The 22,894-nt window shown below is 35.2% G+C and overlaps 1 protein-coding gene across 8 annotated transcripts in view; it reads right to left on the bottom strand.

Moving 5' to 3' along the window:
* LOC128238309 (mitogen-activated protein kinase kinase kinase 15-like) overlaps window positions 1-22,894 on the bottom strand; it is a 280,117-nt gene that overhangs the window by 252,949 nt on the left and 4,274 nt on the right. For all 8 annotated transcript variants that reach the window (XM_052954094.1, XM_052954098.1, XM_052954095.1 and 5 more), the window contains exons 2-3: window positions 4,444-4,596; window positions 987-1,209 (exon numbers count right to left, since the gene is read on the bottom strand). In XM_052954094.1, coding sequence (XP_052810054.1) covers window positions 987-1,209; window positions 4,444-4,586 — 366 coding nt within the window. In that variant the 5' untranslated portion in view covers window positions 4,587-4,596. The remainder of the gene's footprint in view (window positions 1-986; window positions 1,210-4,443; window positions 4,597-22,894) is intronic.

The following is a 22,894-nucleotide window of genomic DNA, read 5'->3' as shown; positions in this document are numbered from 1 at the left end:
AGGTGGCGCTAATACAATCAAATACATCACCTTTTCAGTAAATGTTTTGAAAGTTTATTTATAAAATATTTATGTTGAAAATTTCTTTGTAATCCACAAAATTATGTTGATGCTTTATTTAGTATTTACTTATCATGTCCACGATCTTGTCAAAATTCGCCGAAACCGCCATTTTATCAGAACGATTTTCGGAGTTATTTTATCAATGTTCTATGTTTAATAAGTGATTTTTTAAACCAGGGTAGTGATTTTTATTGTCATTTTATTCTAAAACATCAGCATATTGAACATTATTTTACCAAAGACAATTAAATAACAAACAGGCTGAATGTAACATTCGTACCCAAACCTGATCGTACCAAACTAAGATTCGTCCCCTACATTTATTTTTTTGTGTGTATCTATTTATTTGATGTTTAACTGAGTTTGTTTTTGTCTTCATCTTACAAACTTTTAAAAGAAATATGTGACATTGCACTAAAGAAGATGGCAAACAAGTACAATCATACTACCACAGACAAAAAGACAAATTTTAATTTTGATATTAAAACACACCCTTCTAAATTTTGAGAAAAAACAACAACACCATTTTGTATAAGTCTGAAAATCATGGAAAATGATTTAAATTGAGTATAAAAACAAAACAAATTCTAGGGGGAGACCCCCCCAACCCCCCCCCCCCCACAAAAAAAAAAAAAACACCTTGTGGCAGGGGTGGACCCCCCCCCCCACAACCACCCAAACCTCTACACGACTCATGTAGCTTGCCCTTTTCAAAACTCCACCCTGCCCTTTTCAAATCCTGGCTGGAGCACTGAACAACAACAAAAACCTCAACAATAGCATGAAATTCAAGCTCTCAATCTTAATATCAAGATATTGTGGAATTTATCATCACTGAGATTAAAACATAACAATTTAAATTGCCCAGTCTTAAAATCAGCAAACAAAATACATGTACCAACAAACTTTAGAGAAAGCCTTACCTTTAAGGACACAGTACCCTCTGGATCAATGTCATTAGCAATGACAATGTTGCTCTTCATACCCATGCTCTGGCGCACGCCAATATGGTAAAACAGAGAAGACTGCTGGGTGGAGATAGTCATGTCAACTATCACCACATCCGCATTGTAGAACTGGTCCAATATGGCTGTTTCACCAAAGTCCAACTTTTGGAATGGGATATTATCAAGGCTGGCACCCACCCTGAACAACAAAACCACTCAACTTTTACAAAACAAGAACTATAGAGAACTTAAAAGGACTTGGGTATTTAAAATTTGCTCACAAATGAACCTTCTTTTAATTTCTTTTAACTCAATTGTGACGAAAGCTGCATTTTAAAAGAATCACACTTTAGGCTGTTTCCTGGGTAGACACCAACTGTTGTCCATTTTGAGAGGCCATTAGAAAATACCTTTTTTTTATAAAATTGAACAAACAACCTATTGCTTACTTTTACTATTACCCATCAATTTTTATATCAAGTTGAATATGAACTAATATGTTATGTGCTTATACACAAAAAAAGTATTCACCGTGGCAGACTTTAAAATAGATATTCCTTTGTATTCATTTTTCAAAATTGAAATTGTTCACAGGAAAAGCAAGTGAATTTAGTAGTTGACTGACATTTGAAGGGGTTTTTGCATAATGCAGTGTTTTTTCTCTAAAATTTGACCTAATTACATTATTCTTGACCTGAGGTGACCCATTTTCATACTTGTTCAAGACAACATTCAGACTAGTTTTCTGACCACATTTCAATTTCAACGATTGGATTAGAACTAATGAATATAATTATGATGGGGATTTTCATTTCTATAAGATTTAACCTAGTCATTCACATGAGGTGACCCATATTCATAATTGTTAAAGACATCAGGCAGACAAGTATTCTGGTCTTCAAGTTTCATAACAATTGGATCACAAGACGCCAATGCGGCAACACCTCATTAAAGCCAGATTTTTAATTTGTTGATACAATTTTGCAAACCTAATATTTGAGCTAGTATTTTTAACCCAAAAGACCCATATTTATACTTAATGGTGCCAGAATGGTAGTCTGTAGTTTCACTGTGGCGCTGACAGGTCAATGGTGTGTGTGCCAGTGTGAAAGCATGTGTGAGCGTGTGTGTATGAATGTAAAGTAACCAAATGTCATGAAAATTGAAAAAAATTGAAAAAACTGTAATTTTTGCTAATTTTTTATTATACTTAAATGTGACTAAGATATCCTGGAGAAAAAAAAATTGTAAAAGTTCCATGAAAATTTGAGAATTTTTTTATGACATTGGGAAAATATTTCCTAAGATTTGACCTAGTTTTTGATCTGAGGTGACCCATATTCACAAATGTTTTCGACAACAAGTAGACAAATATTCTGAGCAAGTTGAATAAAGATTTGACAAAAATTAATGAATTTTTATGGCCGTGGAATTCTTTTTCCTAAGGCAGTAACTCTGTAATTAGCTGAAATAGAATTGCAATTTCTGTACACTGCACTCCCTCTCATTATGATCTATCACTGTATGAAGTTTTATTAAATTCCATCCAATAGTTTTCAAGTTATGCTCCGGACAAGAAAAAAGTAACATAGGGCAATAACACTTTAATTGGCTGAAAACGAATTGCGGCTCCTGTGCATTACACTTCCTCTCTGATCTATCACTGTATGAAGTTGTATTAAATTCCATCCAATAGTTTTTAAGTTATGCTCTGGACAAGAAAAAGTAATGAGGGGCAGTAACTCTGTAATTAGCTGAAATAGAATTGCGGTTCCTGTCTACTGCACTCCCTCTCATTATGATCTATCACTGTATGAAGTTTTAATAAATTCCATCCAATAGTTTTCAAGCTATGCTCCAGACAAGAAAAAAGTAACAAAGGGCAGTAACTCTGTAATTAGCTGAAATAGAATTGCGGTTCCAGTACACTGCAACACCCTCATTATGATCTATCACTGTATGAAGCTTTATTAAATTCAATCCAATAGTTTTCAAGTTATGCTCCGGACAAGAAAAAGTAACAAAGGGCAGTAACTCTGTAATTAGCTGAAATAGAATTGCGGTTCCTATACACTGCACTCCCTCTCATTATGATCTATCAGTGTATAAGGTTTAATTAAATTTAATCCAATTTGTTTTCAAGTTATTCTCCGGACAAGAAAAAGTAACAAAGGGCAGTAACTCAGTAATTAGCTGAAATAGAATTGCGGTTCCTGTACACTGCACTCCCTCTCATTATGATCTATCACTGTATGAAGTTTCATTTAATTCCATCCAATAGTTTTCAAGTTATGCTCCGGACAAGATAAAGTAACAAAGTGCAGTAACTCTGTAATGAGCTGAAATAGAATTGCGGTTCCTGTACACTGCACTCCCTCTAATTACAATCTATCAGTGTATAAGGTTTTATTAAATCCCATCCAATTGTTTTCAAGTTATTCTCCGGACAAGAAAAAGTAACAAAGGGAAGTAACTCTGTAATTAGCTGAAATAGAATTGCGGTTCCTGTACACTGCACTCCCTCTCATTATGAACTATCACTGTATGAAGTTTCATTAAATTCCATCCAATAGTTTTCAAGTTATGCTCCGGACAAGAAAAAGTAACAAAGGGCAGAAACTCTGTAATTAGCTGAAATAGAATTGTGGTTCCTGTACACTGCAATCCCTCTTATTATGATCTATCACTGTATGAAGTTTTATTAAATCCCATCCAATAGTTTTTTAGTTATGCTCAGGACAAGAAAAAAGTAACAAAGGGCAGTAACTCTGTTATAAGCTGAAATAAAGTTATGGTTCTTGTGCACTTCACTTCCTCTCATTGTGATTTACCATTGTATGAAGTTTTAATAAATTCCATCTAGTAGTTTGCAAGTTAATGTCTGGAAAAAAATTTGACAGCAAAAAAACAACAAATTAAGGACAATAACTCAGTAATTAGTTTAGGTAGAGTTATGGTTCAATGGGAACCCAATCACAATCGGATTTAACCATTCGGTTGTAATTTCACTATCGATGATCGGTTCCACTCAAGTAACTGATTATCAATAGTACAATCGGTTTTTAAAGTACTAGATAGTACCTGAGTTGTAGCTGTATTCATGTACAGTATTAAACTCTTAATCATTATATGCATATACCTTATGTCTATGATTGAAGTTATTAAGTGTTGTTGTATAAAAAATAGTTGATTTTCTTGCTCATTGTGGCTTTCATCAGCCATTTTGTTAAAGATAACATCTGAACACTTACTAATATTTTTTATTTTTTTCGATAATCGATTATAACTAAATACTATCGATTGCCCAACCAATCGATTTTCGATTATAATCGATCATCGGAACATCACTAATATATAGAACAGGCTATTTGCCGCGATAATATTATCATTTAAAAGTAAAGCAAAAGGCATAGTTTTCTACAATACGACTTACTTCTGACAGACTTTTTCCACATCTGCGTAGGCTTTTTTGCGGTTGGTGAGCAGGGCAAGTGGGTTGACAAGTTTCGGGTCTGGAGTGACACCAGGAGCTGTAACACCCGCAGTCGTCACATCAATTAACGTAACCACCTTCATTGCTTATTTACTGAAAATACATATTCACAAAAATCTAGCGGTTCTCCACAAGGCCCTGTTCCATGAAAGGATCATAATCACAATTACTTCAAAAATCTCAAATTAGTAGGTATGTCACAAAGGACAAGTTATTGTTTTTCAATTTCTCAATCATGAACAGTGCTCCAGCCAGGATTTGAAAAGGGCCGGGTGGAATTTTAAAAAGAGCAATCTACATGAGCAGCAAATTGGGGTGGGTCTGGGAGGGGCAATGGGGGTACCCCTAGAATTTTTATTTTTTTTACAGCAAATTTAATGCATTTTCCTATATTTCCAGGCTTAAAAAAATGTTGATTTCGTTTTTTAGAAGGTGTCTTAATATCTAATTAAATTTTGTCTCTTTTGGGGTAGTATAAGTGTACTTGTCTGGAGTCTCCTTTTTGTGCAATGCCACATTTTTGTCATAAAAAGCATCTAAAATGATGAAAAAGCAAAGACAGTTAAACATTTGAAACAATCATAATGGCATAAATACACGATATAAAATATGTAAAGGGCAAATCTTAGTTTGTTACAATCGGGATAGGGTACAATGTTATATTCAGCCTGGCTGTTGTTTGATTGTGAAATAATGTTAAATAATTATGCTTATAATTTAGAACCAAATAACATTTAAATCATTGCCCTTGCTAAAAAAATCACTAACTCAAAGTAGAACATTTGAGAAAAAAACTCGAAAACCATACTGACAAAATGGCAGTTTCGCCGCCCATCTTCCTTTTTCTGACATGATCGTAGACATGATTGGTAAATGCTACGTTAAGCATTAAAATATTTTTGTTGGTAACAAAAGGAAATCATCATGAACATTTCAAAAATAAACAATCATAAACATTTCACAAATAAACAATCTAACACTTTTTAAATAAATGTGATATATTTGATTATCTTAGCGCCAACTTGACAACGTATACAAAATCTGCAATGACAGTCTTCTTCAAAGCAACAATGTTTAAAATCGTGGGCCTTGTTTGTACAATAAAATAAACAATTGTTTTAGAAGTTTGTTATTGCTTGACAACATTTTTCAACATTCCTTCGCATTTTTAATGCATTTTAGGAACGTTCAATCATTTAACGAAAGAATTCTCAATGTACATTCTAAGTGGCTGACGTTCAATACCTCTGCCTACTGGCGATGTTTCTCTAATTGGATGTTACTTGACCCAATTATGGGATTAGCAGATTTCTGATTATGAAAACACAGGTCGTCTGTTCATTAAACAAATATAGACAAGCTGTCATATGACAAAAATAAGGCACATGGGCAGATGACCCGTGCCAAATAAAAACGAAGCTTCATAAAAAGCGCAGCTTTAGCGAAGCTATTTCTTCGCTAAAGCTGCGCTTTTTTCCAAAGCTGCGTTTTTTTCAAAAGCTGTGCTTTTTCCTCGCTTTTTTCAAAAGCTTCGCAAAAGCTGCGTTTTTTTCATGAAAGGTTCGCTTTTAGTAAAAAAGCTTCGCTAAACCTTCGTCTTTTGAAAAATAGCTTCGTCTTTTTGTTTAAGCCATATTTTCCTTAAACAAAAGCTTCGTCTTTAACATAAAAGCTTCGTCTTTTGCATAAAAAGCTTCGTCTTTTTGAAATTTAAGATGGCCAATATTTATTGGAAAAGACGAAGCTTTTCAACCAAAGACGAAGCTTTAAAAGAAAAGACGAAGCTTATTTTTTTTTATCTTTTTCTTTGTAGGTGCACTTTTTCTGCGTTTATTATATAAATAATAAGTGCTTTTTCTTAGCTGAAGAATTTTTTCTTTTAAAAATTCTGCATTTCATCTCAATTATAATAATTCATGTTCAAGTTAAGATTTTTTTTTATCAGCAGTAATTTAATTGTTTTAGTTTATCCATGTGTAAATCTACAATAACATCAAAAAAATATTCAGTCATTCATCAAATTCATACATTCTATTACTGATTGAATGAAGTATTCAATCTCTTGATGAATGAATGAAATATGGAAAAAAAGGGTTGAATCCAAAAATAAAATAATACATGGATGAATGAATGAATGATTGATTGATTGCACAAATGAATGAATGATGAATGAATGTGAATGTTTGATTAATTTACTGATGTATTGATTGATTAACTGGTGGGTTGATTGATTGGTTGGTTGATTGATTAGTGATTGAATGAATGAATGAATAATGAATGAATGAATGAATGAATGAATGAATGAATGAATGAATGAATGAATGAAAATTTGAATAAATAATTGAATGAATAAATAATTAATAAATTGATTAATTAATTTACTTAATTAGTTACTTTTAAATGACTGGATGAATAAATGAATTATCAATTAATGATTCAAAATAAAATAAACAAGAGCTGTCACAGTATGTGACGAATGCCCCCGAATGTGACATTGACCTACGAACAAGGCCAGTACATGAAAAGTTGATCTTGCCTTTATGTGTCAAATACATATGGCAAGTTATTTTAAATTTCCTCTGAACATAAAAAAATACCACCCATACTTGACAACCTACACTGTTATGTCCTTCTATTCAGAATTCCCTTGTGAATAAACACTTAGTGTATCTTTCACCTTAGAGGTAGGGACATGGGTGTTGCACAGGACACGTCGTCTTCGTATGTGGAACACATGTAGCAAGTTATGGAACACATGTAGCAAGTTATTTTAAAATCTGTCCTTACAAGGGAAAGTTACAGCCCGGACACGACAACCTATACCCTATGTCCTTGTATGCAGCACTCCATTGTGAATAAACACTAAGTGTGACCTTGACCTTTGAGGTAGGGACACGGGTCTTGCACGCGACACGTCGTCTTGGTATGTGAAACACATGTGGCAAGTTATTTTAAAATCTGTCCATACAAGGGAAAGTTACAGCCCGGACACGACAACCTATACTCTATGTCCTTATATGCAGCACTCCATTGTAAATAAACACTAAGTGTGACCTTGACCTTTGAGGTAGGGACACGGGTCTTGTACGCGACACATCGTCTTGCTATGTGGAACACATGTGGCAAGTTATTTTAAAATCTGTCCATACAAGAGAAAGTAACAGCCCGGACACGACAACCTATACTCTATGTCCTTATATGCAGCACTCCATTGTGAATAAACACTATGTGTGACCTTGACCTTTGAGGTAGGGACACGGGTCTTGCACGTGACACGTCATCTTGGTATATGGAACACATGTGGCAAGTTATTTTAAAATCTGTCCATACAAGGGAAAGTTACAGCCCGGACACGACAACCTATACTCTATGTCCTTATATGCAGCACTCCATTGTAAATAAACACTAAGTGTGACCTTGACCTTTGAGGTAGGGACACGGGTCTTGCACGCAACACATCGTCTTGGTATGTGGAACACATGTGGCAAGTTATTTTAAAATCTGTCCATCCAAAAGAAAGTAACAGCCCGGACACGACAACCTATACTCTATGTCCTTATATGCAGCACTCCATTGTGAATAAACACTAAGTGTGACCTTGACCTTTGAGGTAGGGACACGGGTTTTGCACGCGACACGTCGTCTTGGTATGTCGAACACATGAGGCAAGTTATTTTAAAATCTGTCCATACAAGGGAAAGTTACAGCCCGGACACGACAACCATACTCTATGTCCTTATATGCAGCACTCCATTGTGAATAAACACTAAGGTTGACCTTGACCTTTGAGGTAGGGACACGGGTCTTGCACGCGACACGTCGTCTTGGTATGTGGTACACATGTGGCAAGTTATTTTAAAATCTGTCCATACAAGGGAAAGTTAATTATTACAGCCCGGACACGAGTTTTTGAGCCAGACACACGGACGGACGGACGGACGGTGCGATTTTTATATGCCCACCTTCGGGGGCATAAAAATAAAGGCCCATTATTTGGCTTATATTCAAATAAGTGTTATCTTACTTCATTAATTTAGTAGGTTAGATAGTTGGGATTATATATATCTAAAGTTTCCATGTAATACATGATGTATTTAATGAGATAATGACTTAATTTTACTCACAGATTTCATGTTGGCAACAGTTTGTTTACACATTTTAGCTCACCAAGGTCCGTATTACAGAAGCATCTTTAGAACTTATTTATTAATTTAGAATTGTTATATTTCTTAAAAAAAGTCATTCTTTAAAATGAAGTTTTCATTTTTAAAAACTTAAGTGTCCATTTTTTAATTGCAGAATCAACACTTAGCATAACACTTTCTTCCAGTGAAATAAAACAGTTAAGGAAATTGGTGAATTTAACGAAAAGGTAAAATCTTAATTCAAGTTGCTTCTGTAATTCAGCCCCAGAGAACGAAGTCCTCAAGGTGAACTATTGTGATCGGTCTTTGTCCGTCCTTCGTCCGTCAGTTCGTCCGTCAACAATTGCTTAAAAAACATCTTCTCTGAAACTGCCATTCCAAATTCAATGAAACTTTACAGGAAACTTCCTTGGGTGACACTCTACAAAAATACAACAAGGGGTCAAGATTGATCAACAACAACAACAGCAACAATAACAACATGGCCGACTTCCTGTTTTGCTTTAAAAACATCTCCTCTGAAACTACCAGTCCAAATTCAATGAAACTTTACAGGAAGCTTCCTTGGGTGACTCTCTACAAAAATACAAAGATCTTTTGACACTAAAAAAATGAAATGAAATGAAACATGGCATTTCACTCCACAATTTCATGTTGGAAACAGTTTGTTTACACTTTGAGTAGAAATTTGTAAAACCAAACTGTAAATAACTAAATTTTCAACAGCAAATACAAACATTTCGATTAAAAACGCTTTTACTGTCTATCATATTTTTAATAATTATTAACAATAGAGTTCACTTTTAAAACGGATAATTTATTTTGATGCCTTGGGTGTCATTCATTGGATCTAGGACTAGATATAGCTAATCCGATTGCGTGATATGAATAACAGACCTATAAAGTGAATAAATCAATTGTATAAGATAGACATAAGTTACATATTGAATAACACCTCAGATCCTATGAAATGTGTCCCTTCATTATCTGCTCAGTCCTTCTTATCTCATCATCAAGAAAACAGTTGCCTGCAATTGAATGTTGGCGCATCATTTAAGATTAGCCACTGATTCAGGGCTTTCAACAGTGTCTGAATCCCAAGAGTCAGTGACTCTTCAGAACAAATTTTAAAAGTCAGATTTTCACAAGTCTTGTGATTTATAAAGATATATAGTATTAGACCAAGGAGTCAATGGTTACAGTTCACTCCATGCAAATCTCTCAGCTTTTCTTTTTACTCTGGATTTTTAGCATCTCGGACATGAAATGTTATAGGACGCTATCCGCATTCCTCAGTGTTTACTGTCTCTCACCCACCGCAGCCAATCAGTGGACCAAAAAGTTACGAATGCCACATCCCTGGCAGGTGTTAACACCACAAAACTCAGCGGAAACCAATAGGAATCTCCAAATGCTTTAAAAAAATTGATATTTTTTAATACTTTATTTTATGGTGTTGTTTCAATGTTCTTTAGACTCACTTGTAAAAAATATGACTTGTAACTTTTTAAAGAGCACAATATAGGTTGATGCTAGTTTAATTTAAATTTTAAGGCAACACGAAAATGATGTTTCGATCCGCAGATTTACCACTCCTATTTTTTTGAAAATGTAAAAAAAATTAAAAAATTGTGCACCCGCTCCTATATTTCAATTGCCAGCCAGAATTTTTGAAGAAATAATCAATTATATTTTTTCTATGCTAGTGTTTTTGTAAAGGAAAGTAACGGATGCGTGGTGTTTTATACTGTATATCGAGCAGTTTAGCATTGGTTCCAAAACTTTAATTCAATCAAAATGGCGGCTTCCGGTATAAACACTGTGGTTGATTTTTTTGGAAAATCTTACTTTTTACAATAAATGTTTTTTTACTATGCTTGAAGTCAGTGTTCATCGGCTCATGCACTTAAGGATCATTAACTGAATCAATAATTATGCAATAAAACATGAGTATCTGACACTGGTAGCTATAATAATGGGTTATTAGGGATTCTTTTTGGATGGAAATCGGAATGATGAACAATGACTCAATTAAAAAAGACAGCTTCACCCAACAGGTAAGACTAACGCAACTTTATCACCTTAATTTTTATTTTATTTTACACATTGCATAATCTGGGATTTTTAAAACCTCTCACTGACCATAAAAGTACCCTGAACATAACCCTTGTACTTTTCATTTCGATAAGAAAATGGCATGGCATTTACTGTGATATTCAAAACGAAATTAAGTCAAGAAATGTAAATTAAGTCTGAGTTTGATGATGAGAGTGTAAAATATGATTTTTAAAAAATCCAAAATCAATCCTAAGGCCTTTTTTATTTGATTCTATGTTTTACGAACACAGCCGCTCAAAAAAACTCATTTTTGAAATAAAAATAAAATTGTGATTTTTTATTTTTTATATTTCCGCCGATGAAACTTTATCGCGGCAAATCATTAAAAGCAGAGGACATCTCAATAGCTGTAAAAATATTGGTGTAAACATTTCTGAAAAAGTTTAAGCCAATGAAAAACATTCATCGGATTTGCAGGCTGTTGCTAAAAACCTGGTATCCAGTAACTGGTATCCCCCGGTATCCGGTATCACTTTCTGATATCGAATTATGTTGATATCAGGGTTAATATCATATGATAAATCCAAGTATCCACGGTCCGTTATTAATTGCTTTTTGACAACCAATGCATTCTTTAAATAACACGGTAACAACATAATCTGGTATCATAAACTGTGATAACCGCTTTTCTGTTGTTGTTGCTTTGTTGAATTTTGGCTTGTTGTCGCCTATGTTCTCTTTGTACTTCGATGAATTTATTCGCCTTTATCATCACATAGTACTGCTTCACATTGTGCTTTTACTCTTGCTACTTATAATGATATAAACGTCACTTAATTTGGAAAGTTGTTTGAGTCTGTGTTCTTTTTGTTTTGTCTTGATTTTTAATTATTTATATTATCATTACATCCTCTTCGTTTTCATCAAATAGTCTGCCAAAGATGTAACTAAAGCTTCTTTTGCGTCCACAAGAATGTTTTCTTTTTCTTCTGCAAGAATGGCTATTGTTATTGCCCCACAGTTTATTCCAAAGCGATGTAGGTGTTCTTCAGTTCTTTTTTCTAGAGCTTTTCTTGCCACTACAAATTTTTTACAATGAAAAATGTAGTGGTCTACTGTTTCAGGAACCATACAGAAGTCACAGTTTTGGTCATTACTATCTGTTATTTTAGCCCAATTTTTTTTTAGATGGCTGTGTCCACTTAGCTTTTCTCGATATCGATACCTGGTACCGGGTTTTAGCTCACCCGGATAATCCTTTGCGGCAGGGTGACTTCCGGTTTATTTCCGGGTTATAACGAAGTATAACAGCGATAAATATGGGCTAATTATCGTTCCAGGTTTGTTATTATTTATCTATTTTTAGTAGATTTGTCATTTAAATGAGTTTATATTACATTATTGTGATATAATTTGAATGTTATAAATCGCCCGACTGTTTACCTGGACAGTTTAGTTCTGGTGGGTGGGGTAGATGGTTCAGAAAAGACTGCGGTTACTATTCTTATTGGAGTATTATTAATAACAAAAAATATCATCTATTCTAAAACATTTGTTTTGAAAATTAACACAAACAAGAGATGTTTGTCAAACATTATGCCCCCTGAGCGCCAAGTTGCCAGAAATATTTGGACAATTGAATGAAATATGCATGGACTGAAATGACAGCTGATTTGTCATTGGATGCATATGAGGCAGGTCATCTACTGGTCATACCTAATCTTCATGTCAAGTTTGATGACCATAGGTCCGGGAATTGTTGAGTTATCACTCGGACAAGCTTTGGTCTTCCAACAGACCGACCGACATGTGCAAAGCAATTATATAACCCCTCTGCTTCGAAGGGGGGCATAATTAAACTAGATGTTCACTGAAAACTGATACTTCAACTCATGCATTTAGTGACATATAAATTTCTACTGTCTACTATATAAGACAAATATCAGAACAATACTCTTACTTTAAAACTTTACTGAAGAAAATATATCCTTGATGATCATCTATCTTAGTTTGAAACAAACATGGCACTTAGTGGATAGAGGAGCTTGAGGCAAATTTTCTCCAAAATTGCATAAGATGCACTTTACTTATGATAACTTAAGAAGGCAAATAAATGCCCAACTAAAATAGTAACATAAAAGAAAATCATTTCTATACAAACATTTATACATCAATCCCAATCATCTGTGCATGCATTAAAAAAATATGGACAATCAGAAAACCTTTTTTCAGCTTACAGTCACACTGACCTTGACCTTTGACCCACTGACCTCAAAATCAATAGGGTTCATCTGCTGGTCATGACCAATAAGCCTACCTAGTATGAGGTCCCTGGGTCAAAGCGTTCTCAAGTTATTGATCGGAAACCGTTTTTCATGTTAAGGTCACACTGACCTTGACCTTTGACCCACTGACCTCAAAATCAATAGGGTTCATCTGCTGGTCATGACCAATACACCTACCAAGTATGAGGTCCCTGGGTCAAAGCGTTCTCAAGTTATTGATCGGAAACCGTTTTTCATGTAAAGGTCACACTGACCTTGACCTTTGACCCACTGACCTCAAAATCAATAGGGTTCATCTGCTGGTCATGACCAATAAGCCTACCTAGTATGAGGTCCCTGGGTCAAAGCGTTCTCAAGTTATTGATCGGAAACCGTTTTTCATGTTAAGGTCACACTGACCTTGACCTTTGACCTCAAAATCAATAGGGTTCATCTGCTGGTCATGACCAATACACCTACCAAGTATGAGGTTCCTGGGTCAAAGCGTTCTCAAGTTATTGATCGGAAACCGTTTTTCATGTAAAGGTCACACTGACACTGACCTTGACCTTTGACCCACTGACCTCAAAATCAATAGGGTTCATCTGCTGGTCATGACCAATAAGCCTACCTAGTATGAGGTCCCTGGGTCAAAGCGTTCTCAAGTTATTGATCGGAAACCGTTTTTCATGTTAAGGTCACACTGACCTTGACCTTTGACCCACTGACCTCAAAATCAATAGGGTTCATCTGCTGGTCATGACCAATACACCTACCAAGTATGAGGTTCCTGGGTCAAAGCGTTCTCAAGTTATTGATCGGAAACCGTTTTTCATGTAAAGGTCACACTGACCTTGACCTTTGACCCACTGACCTCAAAATCAATAGGGTTCATCTGCTGGTGATGACCAATACACATACCAAGTATGAGGTCCCTCGGTCAAAGCGTTCTCAAGTTATTGATCGGAAACCATTTGGTATTCCGACCGACCGACCGACAGACAGACCGACCGACCGACCGACCGACCGACCGACATGTGCAAAACAATATACCCCACTTTTTTCAAAAGGGGGCATAATAATACATTAGGCTGTTTTACTATCTGACAGTGATAATCTATAATGAGGAATATGTATGTACATTACCAGGTACAGTATAACTATGTAATAGTCTTATGAATGAACATATATAAATCATCATCAATATAAATTATGATAATTATACTGCTCTGTGTGTTTTATTACTATGTAATACAAATTTACTTAGAAAGAGTAATTATGTTATGCTGTCACATTTGTAGTGTTCTCAGCTTCTGAATGATTTGTTACTAGTTAGTTATGTTTAAACATTATGATGGCCACCGGACTAGTCACATGCACCCAGGCCTGGAATTAAATCGGGGTCCAGATTGTCAACCCATCCATAAAAAAGTCTGAGAGTAACTTATCTTTTTTATAAAAAATATACTTTTAATGTTCCATTCCTTTCTTTGCAGATATGATTCAAATATGCTAATGTTTTCTACTGAGACCATCACTTTAAATGAAGAACATCACTACAATCGGTTGGGCTGCTAGATTGGTAGCAACATGATGTTACAAGCTAGTGCCTGTTGAAACTCTATAGTTGGTTTGGCATCTATTGCTTACTGGATGGACCATACCTGTTGGTTGAACAACAGTTACTATAAATGGTTGGACTGGAAGTGTTGGTTGGACCACCAGTGTTGTTTGGACTGCTTGTTGGACAGAATGTGTGATGGACAACTAGTATTATTTGAATCACTGTTGGATAGACAGCTTTTGTTTTATCAGACAGCTATAATCAGTTGATTTACAAGTTCCTGGATTGCTAGTTCCTGGCGGATAAATATTCCCTGTATAGAAGGAAACAAAAAAGCTCAAATTTGCTAACTGTAACAATGACATGGTTGGTGAATTGGTATCAGACAATTTGCAGCCAAGACAACACAGTGAAGTGATAGCCTATTCCTTAAACTCTAAATGGCAAATAAATTTACCCAAAAATAGTTGATTTTTTAATGTCACTTGTCTATTATAACATGCATTTACAAAGTATAAAGAGTGATTAATGAAAATATGAAGTGAACTTGTCAGATAAAGCAAAAACAAATGTGCACACACATACATATTGACCTGACATTAAAATAGAAAATCATAGAGAATACATCATAGCTTTTGCTTTTCTGTGTGGTTTTTTTCCCGACCAAAAAATAAAATTCCAGAAATGTAATTTTATTTTTATTTTTATTTCCTCCTCCTCTGACACTTCATAACTCTGGCCGTTCGTAAAACATATAATTTAAAAAAAAGGCCTAATGAATGTCTGAATACAGTTGCAAATGATGTTAAAGTGATTCAGGTAGATTTATATAAGTTGTTTCAAACTTTCCCCTAAAAGTGGCGTTCTTTATTTTTATGAATGATTGTCATACTTAAAATATGTTTTAATTATATTAGAAAATTGGTTTATCCATATTATGTGTGTACTAAAAACAAATGAATAAATACTGGTTCAGTTCAAGATTGCATTCACATGGGTTTCAAGGCAATTTTATCGAACAATCTTTCTTATTTATATTGAATATAATAAAAAATATTTTTCACTCTTCACTCGCTTCAGCTTTTATGAAAACTGACAAAATTGTTGTTGTTTTTTTCGCTAGCTCGCTCCCTCCATTTTTTGAGGGGAAAAATCTGAGGAACGAGACATTAATTTGGTGTGGCCTAATGTATTATTTGTTTAACTCATTCAACTTTAATGATCAAGAGAAAGAAAACATATGATTTGTGTACAGATACTGGTAGTGATATTTTGGCGCTTTTCAACTGTAGAATTTGTTGCCAAGTAGCTAGCTAAAAAAGATTTTTGCATTGTATATGTTGTCCCTTATAATGTTAAATAATTGTACTTAAAAACTATTTGGATATTGCTACACACTAACCAGTTATATTGTTGAAGTTCAAGGTATATTTTTCATTTCTTAATGTTTTCCTTTTGACAGTTTTCACATCCAGACGTAAAAAATAATGAAAATTTAATTTTTATCAATTTCAAACTAGTTTCCATGCATTTTCACAAAATGTGGCTCGTTCCAAGACAAAAAATAAAAAAAACTGTTCAAGCTGTGAGAGTGCAGGTTAGATACCTTTTAATTCCTGTTAAATGTAAAATTGGCAACAAAGGATTTGTCTGACTAGCAAAATTTCTTTTGGACCGGCAAAATATTGGAGGTTTGTAATGAATCGAAAAATCTAGAATAATTATAAATTTAGTTGCCTTCACAAAGGCTATTTTGGAGTTAGTAAGACTAAGACTGGTACATGTGGGCAGTCATACAGTACACTCCACGCGGAACTACCACTTTTTGTTTTCCTCAGCGGATTTTCGTCATCCCGGACACAAAATCGAATTGATCAAAATCCACTTTCCTCGGCGTTTTCACTCGTTCACCCTCCTTGGCCGATCAGTGGATGGTATAATTACAATCTCGTGTGAAAACACAGCGAAACCCCGAGGAAACCGATAAGAATCTCCTACTGTACATGTACCTGATTTTGTGTAATAGATTTGAACACTGTTCTTTTGTTTTGTTGTTTCAATTTTTTTCAGACTTACTTGCACATAATATGACTGGTATTCCTTTGACAGCGCAAAAATGCAATATGTTTGTCGATGTTCATTTTTGACCCAGTTCTAATTATTCTCTTACTCATTTGACTTTAGTCCCGGTTACTTAAAGTAATGTAAACATTCTGTTTGCTACGTATATTCGATTAATTTCTCTTAATTTCTCTTAACTTTTTTACATAACCTCCAGTTTGATAAAAAAAAAATGCATTTTTTGCTATAATAAACATGCCACATGACTTCCACATTGTCAAAAATACTAGATTGCATTTCATACTAATAATTTCTAATTATTAACTTAAGAAGTAATGGTTTCAATATTTTTAAAACACAATATTCATACTAAAACCGTAACTTTCATAAAATAGTAGAATTAAAAGCTGAATTATATTCATTTAGAGAAGGAAATAGATAACAACAATATCTTCATACATATGTAGATTAAATCGGTGATTTTTAAACCACAGAACATGAGTTACCTTCATACTTGTTTAACATCATAAATAACAATGCAATTAAAATATTATCTGGAATGCGGAAAAACAACTGATATGTCAGGGTTCAAATTTAACTTTTTTTGATACTTGCAAATTTTTGCGAGTGCTTAAATTTTCAACTCGCAATACCAGACACTCACTCGCATTTTTTAAGGCAAACCATAGTGTTTGCTAGGATTTTTTTTTATACTGTATGGAAAACAATGGTTTAAGGTATAGCGTAATTGTTTTAATGAATGATCATGTAATTGTACATTAAACGATATCATCATATATGTAACACTGACATTACATACTAAGGAATCTGACCAAGCCAGTTTTGGTCTGTGCAAAATATTTTGAAAACGTTCCTTTTGTCATCTGTGTTGAGGGTCAATTTAATGTTCAACTCCCTCTTCCACATCGAAACAGTTTTAACGGACGGATTATTTCGTTTTGACTTCTTTTTTTGGAACTGATTGATCATTGCCATCAGCGATTTTAAAATCAACACACGTAAAAAAACTTATCTTTTTGCTTGTCATCATTATACAGACTGTGTCTCGATACGATTATTGCTAAATACCGCCGCCTAAAATGGAAACTAAAGACCAGTCTACAAAAAAACATAGTAACGAGTACCTGCCACATAGTAACGAGTACCTGCCTGTGCACATAGCATTAATCTACGTCATCAATTTCTGTTATAGGAAAATGAAAGTAGGCATTTCTAAAATTAGTTCTATATCTACGGTGCAGGAATTGATCACCGATTATGTTCATATCTATTTCGAGGATTGCATATTTTCTGCAAATTTTGAACTCACAAATTTTTGCGAGTGTCTTTAAATTCAACTCAATTTTGACTCGCATTTTGCGAGTGTGCGAGTGCTAAATTCAAACACTGTATGTATCACAAAAGAAATAGTGACAGGAAAAATATTCACACTTACATAATTATGGTACTCAACACCTGCATTACTCCAATCCAATTTAGTTCTCAACAACACAAAAAGAGTATGACGTAATAATGGTTAACAAACAAACATGTGGTGTTATATCTTAAATATGTGGATATCAACAGGGAATTAACGAATATAAGTTGAAAGGTAAATTAATAACCAAACTAATGTGAAAATGATTGATTTTTATAAACAAAATAACAGCAAATGTTATTATTTATTTTCAATAGTACCAAGGTAGTAGCAAAGCAAACAACTCGGAGTTCCTCTTTGAGGCCAATAGAACAACATGATCACCGGTGATACTGGCAATAGAACCCTCGGCAGAAAAAGAGCAACTTGGCAAAACTCGGCGGATATTAGCGAGGAAAGTAGTTAGGTACTCGGCAGATGTCCGCGATAAATTTAAAAACCCTCGGAGTGACCGAGGAAAGAGGTTGTTCCGCATGGAGTGTAATGTATATAAATTCTAAATGATAACTCAAAACTATACTGGTTGAGTTTGTAATTCCGAACAGTCTATAAATACCGAACACCAGTTAAATCATGTGTTTGTTTACCTAGATCAATAATTCTATGATCTAGATCGATACAGACGCTTGCCTTAGCAACGAATGCGTATTTTTCGTCAAGTTTAGGTGAGTATTTTTATTATAAATCCCTGTCAAACTCCTAAGCAGGTGAAATATAAATATGCAGCACGCGGGGGCATGACGTCACAGACCGCGTGCACAATTTTGAACCGTTTTAGGTGTTGACGCATTTGCGTTGCCAACTATGCTATTATATTCTTAGTTTTCTTCCATATTCTGCAAACACCACTTATTTTCTTTTATTTGATTTGACGTTTTTTTTGTAATTTATCACGTAATTGCTTATTAATATATTTCAAATCGCACTGTAATCAATATCATGGGTAAAGAATGTTCTTAGATTTTCGAAGCAAGGGACATTACTCAAATATTCTAAGATTAGATTTTGTTCGAGTTCATTCCCATTCCCATTGTGTGTTTATTTATGACGGAATAGCAATCTATTTTTAGATAAAATACAAGTTAACAAGAGCTGTCACAGTATGTGACAAATGCCCCCAAATGTGATATTGACCTATGAACAAGGTCAGTACATGAAAAGTAGATCTTGCCTTTATGTGTCAAATAAATATGGCAAGTTATTTTAAATTACTACTAAACATAAAGAAATACCACCCATACTTGACAACTTACACTGTTATGTCCTTATAAGCAGCATTCCATTGTGAATAAACACTAAGTGTAACCTTGAACTTAGAGGTAGGGACATGGGTGACATGTCGTCTTGGTATGTCGGACATATGTGGCAAGTCATTTTAAAATCTGTCCATACAAGAGAAAGTTGCAGCCCGGACACAACAACCTATACTCTATGTCCTTATATGCAGCACTCCGTTGTGAATAAACACTTAAGTGTGACCTTGACCTAAGAGGTAGGGACACAGGTCTTGCACGCGACAGGTCATCTTGGTATGTCGAACACATGAGGCAAGTTATTTTAAAATCTGTCCATACAAGGGAAACTTACAGCCCGGACATGACAACTTATACTCTATGTCCTTATATGCAGCATTCCATTGTGAAAAAACACTAAGTGTGACCTTGACCTTAGAAGTAGGGACACGGTTCTTGCACGGGACACGTCGTCTTGGTATGTGGAACACATGTGGCAAGTTATTTTAAAATCTGTCCATACAAGGGAAAGTTACAGCCCGGACATGACAACATAAACACTATGTCTTTATATGCAGCACTCCATTGTGAATAAACACCTAAGTGTGACCTTGACCTAAGAGGTACAGACACAGATCTTGCACACGACAGGTCTTCTTGGTATGTCGGACACATGTGGCAAGTTATTTTAAAATCTGTCCATACAAGGGAAAGTTACTGCCCGGACACGACAACCTATACTCTATGTCCTTATATGCAGCACGCCATTGTCAATAAACACTTAAGTGTGACCTTGATCTTTGAGGTAGGGATAGGGGTCTTGCACGCGACACGTCGTCTTGGTATGTGGAACACGTGGCAAGTTATTTTAAAATCTGTCCATACAAGGGAAAGTTACAGCCCGGACACGACAACCTATACCCTATGTCCTTATATGCAGCACTCCATTGTGAATAAACACTTAGTGTGACCTTGACCTTAGAGGTAGGGTAATGGGTCTTGCACGGGACACGTCGTCTTGGTATGTGGAACACATGTGGCAAGTTATTTTAAAATCTGTCCATACAAGGGAAAGTTACAGCCCGGACACGAGTTATTGAGCCAGACACACGGACGGACGGACGAACGGTGCGATTTTTATATGCCCACCTTTGGGGGGCATAAAAAGCGATCGGGATTTACATACTCCATTTCACCGAGTGAATGGTGATTTACTGTGCTTGAAATGAACGTTTTGCGTTTATGAATCAAAATATTTTGTGAATGTGTACTTCAGCAGAGGCTGAGGTTTGAACCAAACATTATTAATGCCAAGTTTGAAGTTACAGTACACTCAACGAGTTAGACCCACTTTCCTCGCTCACTCGAGGGATAAAGTCGATGATCGCGGGTTTCCTCCGAGGGTAAAATTGTTGCCCTCGCTTAAATCCCCCCGAGTTCCTCGGAGTGGCTGGCTTACCGCCAAGTTTAATATGAATGATAGCGTTGAGAATCACCCGATTTTATGATCCCGCGGCGGAACTCAGAGTCTAATCAGATAAGCAAGAATAAAAGCATAAAAGATTCTTACATGTACCAACGTTTTATTTGCATTTATGTCTGTAAACGCCAATTGAATATTGTCTTGAATTATAAACATTGAGTCATTAAAGTATATCCACTAAGTTATTGCATCATAAAGCAGCTGACTATTTACATGATTCTGAACCATGACCTCTGACGTCAAGCGCGTGATCAATACAATGTAGAATATACTATTCATTATTGGTAGTTAAAAATAGCTAATACATTTCATGGAATTTTTCACAAAAAACGAGGCAAGAAGGCCTTCAAAACCATGCGCTGTAAACTTTGAACGCGTGTTTGGCCTCCTGATTTTCCGAAAATGTGTAACCTAGAATTTCTCGGAAGAATTCGAAATGTGTTTATCAGTCATTAGCAAAAACACGTTTATAAGATGCATGTGCAACTAGTGAAATACGACTGCATTCTTGTGGTCAGCTAACTTCATGCAAAACGGGCAGAGGAAAAAGAATAATAGCAATTTACTGGAGCCGTCATAATCGGTTGAAAATTTTAATAAAATAAATATAACTGTAGCGTAGATTCTATCTAGTGTCCGCAGAGTTTCGCGGAGTTAACCCCTCCGAGGAACGCCGAGTTCGTTATTTTTCTGTCGACTGATCACCCTCCGAGGGCCTTAAATCTAAACTCCGAGGAACGTGGACAGTCGATAAAATCAATGTGTTGGCTGTGATAGCAAAAATCTGCGGAGGGAAACGGAAAGTGGGTCTAACTCTTTGAGTGTACTGTACTAGAACAAAAACTTGCAAAGATATTGTTAAACAAGCGCTGTCACAGAGACAGCGAGCTCGACTATTCCGCCGCTTTTCGGTTTTGGATTGAAAAGTTTTGGCGAAACATGCATGGATCACTGTTAGAATAGATTTCAATGCAATACATGATGTGCTGAGATATTTACATAAATTGAATGAGAAATATTTGAGGTGGTACGCAAACTTTAACATAAATTCTAAGTCGAAAAAGGGGCATAATTTTGTCAAATTGCTTGATAGAGTTACCTCCTCCTGTGTACAGCTTGGGGGTATGATGGTGAACAAGCTTGCAAAGTTTCCAAGCCAGATGTCAATGGACTTTGAAAATATTTGAGGTGGTACGCAAACTTTAACATAAATTCTAAGTAGAAGAAGGGGCATAATTTTGTCAAAATGCTTGATAAGAGTTACCTCCTCCTGTTTTCGGGTTAGGGGCATGATGGTGAACAAGCGTGCAAAGTTTCAGAGCCAGATGTCCATGGACTTTGAAAATATTTGAGGTGGTACGCAAACTTTAACGTAAATTCTAAGTAGAAGAAGGGGCATAATTTTGTCAAAATACTTGATAGAGTTACCTCCTCCTGTGTACAGGTTGAGGGCATGATGGTGAACAAGTTTGCGAAGTTTCAAAGCCAGAGGTCAATGGACTTTGAAAATATTTGAGGTGGTACGCAAACTTTAACCTAAATTCTTAGTAAAAAAAGGGGCATAATTTTATCAAAATGCTAGATAGTTACCTTCTCCTGTGTACAGGGTGGGGGCATGATGTTGAACAAGTGTGCAAAGTTTCAAAGCCATATGTCAATATTTGAGGTGGTACACAAACTCTTACAAAAACTAACATAAGTGGTTACGCTGACGCTCGGGTGACTGTAGGATAGCTCTCCTTATTCTTCGAATAGTTGAGCTAAAAACTGTCAAAACTGTTCCGATTTACAAACTCAACCAGTATTTGAATCAAAAAGTGTGGGGGGGTTTAATATTAGTCAATCTATGAATAAAATATTACTTTAACTCCTAGCCACAATAATGAGCGTTCAGGGAACTAGTTTTAACATTTGGACATTCATTTTGTTCCCTAAAGGCCACAAGTCAACTGATCTATACCAATGTAAAATATATTCTTCAACTGTAACTCCACAATACTTAACAATTCACTGATAAATAAAAACACAAGAGTTACACACTAATTATTTTAGCCAAAACCTTTCTCTTATTTCACTCAGGTATTAAATGAAACACAAATAATCAGTCTAATTCAAATAGACTTCTGTCAATAAGGCGTCGCCATTT

This window comes from Mya arenaria, chromosome 6, assembly GCF_026914265.1.
Source record: "Mya arenaria isolate MELC-2E11 chromosome 6, ASM2691426v1".
NCBI classification, from domain to species: domain Eukaryota; kingdom Metazoa; phylum Mollusca; class Bivalvia; order Myida; family Myidae; genus Mya; species Mya arenaria.
Note: the sequence above shows the minus strand (reverse complement) of the source record. Positions and strands in the feature narration are given on the sequence as shown.